Source organism: Scyliorhinus torazame, chromosome 21 (genome assembly GCF_047496885.1).
Source record: "Scyliorhinus torazame isolate Kashiwa2021f chromosome 21, sScyTor2.1, whole genome shotgun sequence".
Lineage (NCBI taxonomy): Eukaryota > Metazoa > Chordata > Chondrichthyes > Carcharhiniformes > Scyliorhinidae > Scyliorhinus > Scyliorhinus torazame.
Window position 1 is genome coordinate 63,059,737 of NC_092727.1, and position 6,000 is coordinate 63,065,736.

The following is a 6,000-nucleotide window of genomic DNA, read 5'->3' on the forward strand; positions in this document are numbered from 1 at the left end:
GACAATGGAGCAGAAAGGACGGCAGCATTTCATTCAAATCCAGGAATGGCAAATATAATTTCTGACTGTGAAGATTTCTGGATTAAGGGTTATAGTTACATCAAATGAATTGTGTGACCATCCACCAATTCACAACGGTAATGTCTCAGTCCTCTTAGACTTGTTGAAGTGTATTCATTCAGGTTGAATATTCTTTGTTTCCAGTGTCTCTGAAATATTGGATATGTACAAAGAAGATCCTGAAGAGATTCTATATAACCTTGGCTTTGGAATGGAAGAGCCCAATATTACAGCAAAAATTCCATCCCGCTTTTTCAGCTACACATCTTGTGCAAATGGTGTTAACTTCAGAGTTTTCTTAGAAGCTCAGGTGAAAAGACTAGGAGAGGAGAATCCTAGTTACACGTTGGCAAGTAAGTTGCAATCTAGAACCAAGAATATTTGCAGAATGGGAAACACTATGTGGCCCATCAAAGCCCAATCTTCCTCTACCTTAAATCTCCAACTGAAATCTATCTGTCTAATTTCTAAACCTTTCATCAGAGTTCCCAATGCTCTTTAAAAATTGATTGATCCTTCACTAAAATTTAAATAACAGCTGCAGAAAATAATCAAAAACATTTATGGAATATTGGTCTTTACATATTTATCTTGAAGGCTAAAATACAGGGATAGAAGTCATGCTTCAGCTAAACAAAACCCTGATTAGGCTTCAGCTGGAGTTATTGTTCTGGGGGCCACACCTTAGGAAGAATATATTGGCCTCGGAGGGAGTGCAGTGAATCAGAAGGCTACCTGGACCCAAAGCATTAAATTACAAAGAAAGATTGTACAAAATAGGGTTGTATTCCTCAAAAGGTTAAGAGGCGATGTGATCAAAGTTTCTAATTATTAAGGGGAACAATTAGGGTTGCTCAAAATAAACATTTTTTACTCATTTGGGAGTCTCCGACCATAAGTTCAGAAGATATAGGAGCAGAATTCGACCATTCGGCCCATTGAGTCTGCTCCGCCATTCTATCATGGCTGATAAGTTCCTCATCTGCTATCTACAATGTTACAGACCAAGAGCTGGATTGCGAAATCAGCCAGGGCATCTCCTCCCTAGAACACATGACCTAGGAGCACGAGTAGGCTATTGAGCCTCCCGAGCCTAACACCCTCAATGTGATCATGGCTGATCCCATCCTGGCCTTAACTCCACCGTCCTGCCTACTCTCCATAACCCTTCAACCCATTACCAATTAAAAATCTGTCTAACTCCTCCTTAAATTTACTCACTGTCCCTGCATTCATCACACTCTGGGGTAGCGAATTCCACAGATTCACAAACTTTTGGGAGAAATAGTTTTTCCTCAAATCTGTTTTAAATTTGGCACCACTTATTCTAAGGTTAGGACCTCTCGTTTTAGAATGCCCCACAAGAGGACATTCAGCTCCACGTCTACTTTAACCATACCTATTAGCATCTACCTCACTTAGATCTCCCCTCATTCTTCTAAACTCCAGAGAATATAAGCCTAAACTTTTTAATCTCCTCATATGACCAACCCCTCATCTCTGGAATCAATCTCGTGAACCTCCTCTGAACTGCCTCCAATGCCACTACATCTTTCCTCAAATAAGTGGACCAAAACTGTGCACAATACTCGAGGTGCAGTCTTGTATGGTTGCAACAACACTTTCTTACCTTTATAGTCAATTCCTTTTGCTATAAATGCCAACATTCCATTTGCTTTCCTTATTACCTGCTGTGCCTGCATGCTTGTTTTCTGTGACTCATGCTCGAGGACACCCAGATCCCTCTGCATCAGAGCACCCCAAAGTCTCCCCATTTAGATAAGAAGTTGCCTTTCCATTTTTCCGACCAAAATGCATGACCAGGAGGGCATAATCTAAATTCTCTTCTGCAAAGAGCAATTGTTGCTAGATAAGTTATTAATTTCAAACGTGTGATTCATGCATTTTTGTTATCCATTGGTATAATAATAATCACTTATTGTCACAAGTAGGCTTCAATAAAGTTACTGTGAAAAGCCCCTGGTATGAAGGGATATGAAACAAAGGTGGCATGTATGGAGTTTGGCCATTTGCTGGGCAGCACGGTAGCATAGTGGTTAGCATAATTGCTTCACAGCTCCAGGGTCCCAGGTTCGATTCCGGCTTTGGTCACTGTCTGTGTGGAGTCTGCACATCCTCCCCGTGTGTGCGTGGGTTTCCTCCGGGTGCTCCGGTTTCCTCCCACAGTCCAAAGATGTGCAGGTTAGGTGGATTGGCCATGATAAATTGCCCTTAGTGTCCAAAATTGCCCTTAGTGTTGGGTGGGGTTACTGGGTTATGGGGATAGGGTGGAGGTGTTGACCTTGGGTGGGGTGCTCTTTCCAAGAGAATGGCCTCCTTCTGCACTGTAAATTCTATGAAAAAAAAATTCTATGATATTGTATAGTGGAACAGGTTCAAAGAGCTGACTCCTGCCCCTATAGTTCTCTGTTCCAGTGCTTTAACTCTCCTGTCAGCACCAATTCCTCTTGTATCTGCCAAGATATCAGCATTCCTGCTTCAATTTTGGCTCCACTATTGGTGGTTGTGTCTTCAGCTGTCCTGTCCTGAAGCTGTGGAATTTGTTCCTTCAGCTCCTCTGCCTCTCACACTCTGCCCCCCTCCCCACCCCGCCATAAAGATTCCTTTCGACCAAACATTTGGTCAGCTGCCATGCTAATTCCTCCTTAGTTTGCTCTGTGTAAAGTTTGTTGAATAATCCCTTCTGTGAAGTTTCTTGTGATCTTTTATTAAGTTAAATACACTATTTATATAGGAATTGTGCTGCAGAAATGGACAAAGGATGCCTGTTGGTCTTACCTCTTTGATCTTCTTTGCAGGTCGGTTCCGACAAATCGAGGTGCTCACAACCATGGCGAATGCTCTGACTTCTTTGTACTCTCATGTTTCTAAGACACCAGTGCAGAAGATCGGACCTGCCCACCAGTTTTCTTTCAGTCCTGATAAATCCATCGGAGGAGCTTCTAACAAACAGCACGAAAGGAAGCAACCGGCTGGAAAAGCAGTTCAGAAACTGAGGAAAACGATTACTAAGTTATGTTTATATGGAGCATCCAGGGACTTGGAGTCTCCGAAGCACAAGACTGGGTCTCCGAGCCGGAAGAGCCCAGGATTGGAACTGTCTGGTGAGCTCAGTCTGAAGGCCAAATCTGCAAAAACCGAGGTGCAAGGCTTAGGAACGGTGTGTAAACAAGCTTTCAATTCAAGAGATAGTGGATCTCCTCAGCCCAAAGGTGAAGGAGATCAGAAGCCTAACAGTGCAAAGATCAAGGAGATGTGGAGGGAAGACACTGGGCGATCCAGACTGTATGGCTTCAGTACCGAATCTGACCAATCTTGGGAAATGGAATTTCACAGCAAGCAGGAGCATTCTAATCCTGTGCCAATCGATTCTTCAGATACAGTTTGGAGCTGTGGTGAGATTGTGAAGCAACCTATTGATATACAAGAAATTAAACCCATCTCATTTCATTGGACCAGCCAAAGCAGCTCAGAAGAAAGTGAAGCTTTGAAACATGATTTGAATCTGCACACAGATCCAGAAAAACATTGACCAAAATACAAAGAATGCCTGGAACTTGGTATTGACACAGCACAGAGCCTCAAAAAGAGACACATCTGAGGAGGAACTGAGGCAGCTGCTGGGTGTGTTCACATCAACATCAACAGGGAGAGCTCATTAAATCAAACAAACCTACATCATCCTGAACTGAGAACTACCCTTTTGCCGCATGAAGATTCATTAGATAAGAAAGTAGATTTGGAGATGAAAGTAACAGCCAATGTTAAACAATTCACAATGAACATTATTGCCATCTAAGTACTCAATGAAGGGGTTTCTGAATGGAAAGTGGGCTGAATTCACTTCCATTTACATCCATGTTGTAAATGGATCTGGGAATGCTTACAGAGTCATATTGCTGGACAGGAGGAGGCCATTTGGACCATCAAGTTGTCACTGGCTGTTTTGAACAGCAATCGAGTTTCTTCCCGTCACTTGTTTCACATATCCTTACAACTTTTCACCACAAAATATTTATCGAATTCCAAATTGAAGGTTATTTTTTAATCTGTGTCCATCACCCAACCCGCCAGTACATTTCCAACATGATCACTCATTGTTTGAAAGCATTTATCTTCATGGTCCTTTTGCCAATCACTTGTGTCCTTCAAATCTTCAACCAATGGCAATTGCTTTTTTTATTTGCTCTTTCCTTCATGATTTTAAACACTTCTATCCTCTTAGTCTTCTTTCCTTGAAGAGAACAACATCATCTTCTCCAGTCTGTCCATGTTACTGTGATCCCTCAGCCCTGCCACCATTCCATTAAAACCTGTCCTAGATATTCTCTATAACCGTCATATTCCTCTTAAAGTCTGGGGCTCAGAATTGGAAACCATCCTCCAGCTGGAGACAAACTGCTCTTTTAATCCAATTCAGCTCAGCTTCCTTTTTTTTTTAAAGTCTAGATCCCCACAGGTTTTGTCAACTTTCTTTACCTGTGTTGCCACTTTTAAGATTTTGCTCACTCTCTCTCTATCTCTTCTGGCATCCCCTTTTAAAATGGTTTTATTCAGCTTGATTGTCTCTCCTTAACCTTGTTCTTTGCAAATGGCAACCTCACAATGTGCAGCGTTGAATTTCATCGACAAAGTGTTCATCCAATACCCAAGCCTGCCTGTCCTCTTGAAGTCAATTATTATCTGTCTCATTATTGAAAGCATTTTCAACTTTTGTGCCATTTTATATTTGAAATTGTGCTCATTAAGTCATTGAGACATCAAAATCAACAGTCACCCCAGAGGTGGATTGGCCTCCTTCAGCACTGCAGGAATTCTGTGATTCTATGATTCTAACTGAAACTCAGAGCACTACATTGTAGACCTACTACAGAATGAAAAACAGCCATTCATAAATGTTTCCTATCCCTGAACTGTTGAAGCCTCTTGTACTAATTTTATTGTCAAGAATAAATTGTGATATCTTACTGAATACCTTACCATTCAAATAATTTTCTGTTTAAAAAAAAAGACATGGAAAAAAAAATTTACAACATGGCGCGCAAAGCAGAAACTCATTAACAATAGCATAGATTCACCGCCTCACGACTCCGGAATCGCGATTGGACAGGGAATTGGGCATCCGACCAAAATCGAGGTCCGTGTCGGCACCGATTCAGGCAGCATAATCCCGTCCCTCACTGGTGGCAATAATGGCGGCTTCATGCAAACCCGCAGATTGCAGTTAAATGTATTGAGCGCATTGGGCCCAGTATGCTCCGTACCTCCGCGATGCTACGGCCCTCTCAGTTAAACGTTACATGGGCGTGGTTTACCACAGGTATTTACAAATGAAGACTGGGTGCCATGTCTGCTGAGGGGGAGAGAGAAGGTAAGCAAAGGTTCAAAATCTGTTAAAAATTGCAGCATTTGCTGGGGGGTGGCTGGGAGGAACAATAGATAGCCACTCGCTGTCGGCTATCTGGATTTGGGATATCCCCCATGGGATTGGGGTAGCCTGACCCTCCAAGCCTGTGCCGATCATGATGCCCTAATTTAAAAAAACCTTTTGGGCAGCATGGTAACACAAGTGGCTAGCACTGTGGGTTCACAGCGCCAGGGTCCCAGCTGTTACTTCTGCAGTCAGGGCCAGCACCCCAGGCAGAGTTGCCCGGCTCGCACCTCCACGTGTAACAAGTGTGGCAAGAAGGGGCACTACGCTAAAGTATGCCCAGCTAAGCCTATAAATCAAAATCAAAAACCAAAAGCCTGTCAAGCCTGTCATAATATACACCAGTATATCATGGTGCAGACATACACTGATGGACACACAGCAGGACCAATCAACACACACAACACCGCAGCCAATCACCAGTGAGAGCACACGCACTATAAAGACAGGGGGCATCAGAGTTCCCACTCATTCGAGTAGCAACTAGC

General features: G+C 42.9%; 1 protein-coding gene across 1 annotated transcript in view; it reads left to right on the top strand.

The window, feature by feature from the left end:
- Window positions 1-5,585, top strand: part of tespa1 (thymocyte expressed, positive selection associated 1) — a 298,936-nt gene extending 293,351 nt beyond the window's left edge. Inside the window, exons 9-10 of the mRNA XM_072486878.1 lie at window positions 205-413; window positions 2,880-5,585. Of these exons, the coding sequence (XP_072342979.1) occupies window positions 205-413; window positions 2,880-3,613 (943 nt within the window). The 3' untranslated portion in view covers window positions 3,614-5,585. The remainder of the gene's footprint in view (window positions 1-204; window positions 414-2,879) is intronic.
- Window positions 5,586-6,000: the final 415 nt, after the last annotated feature.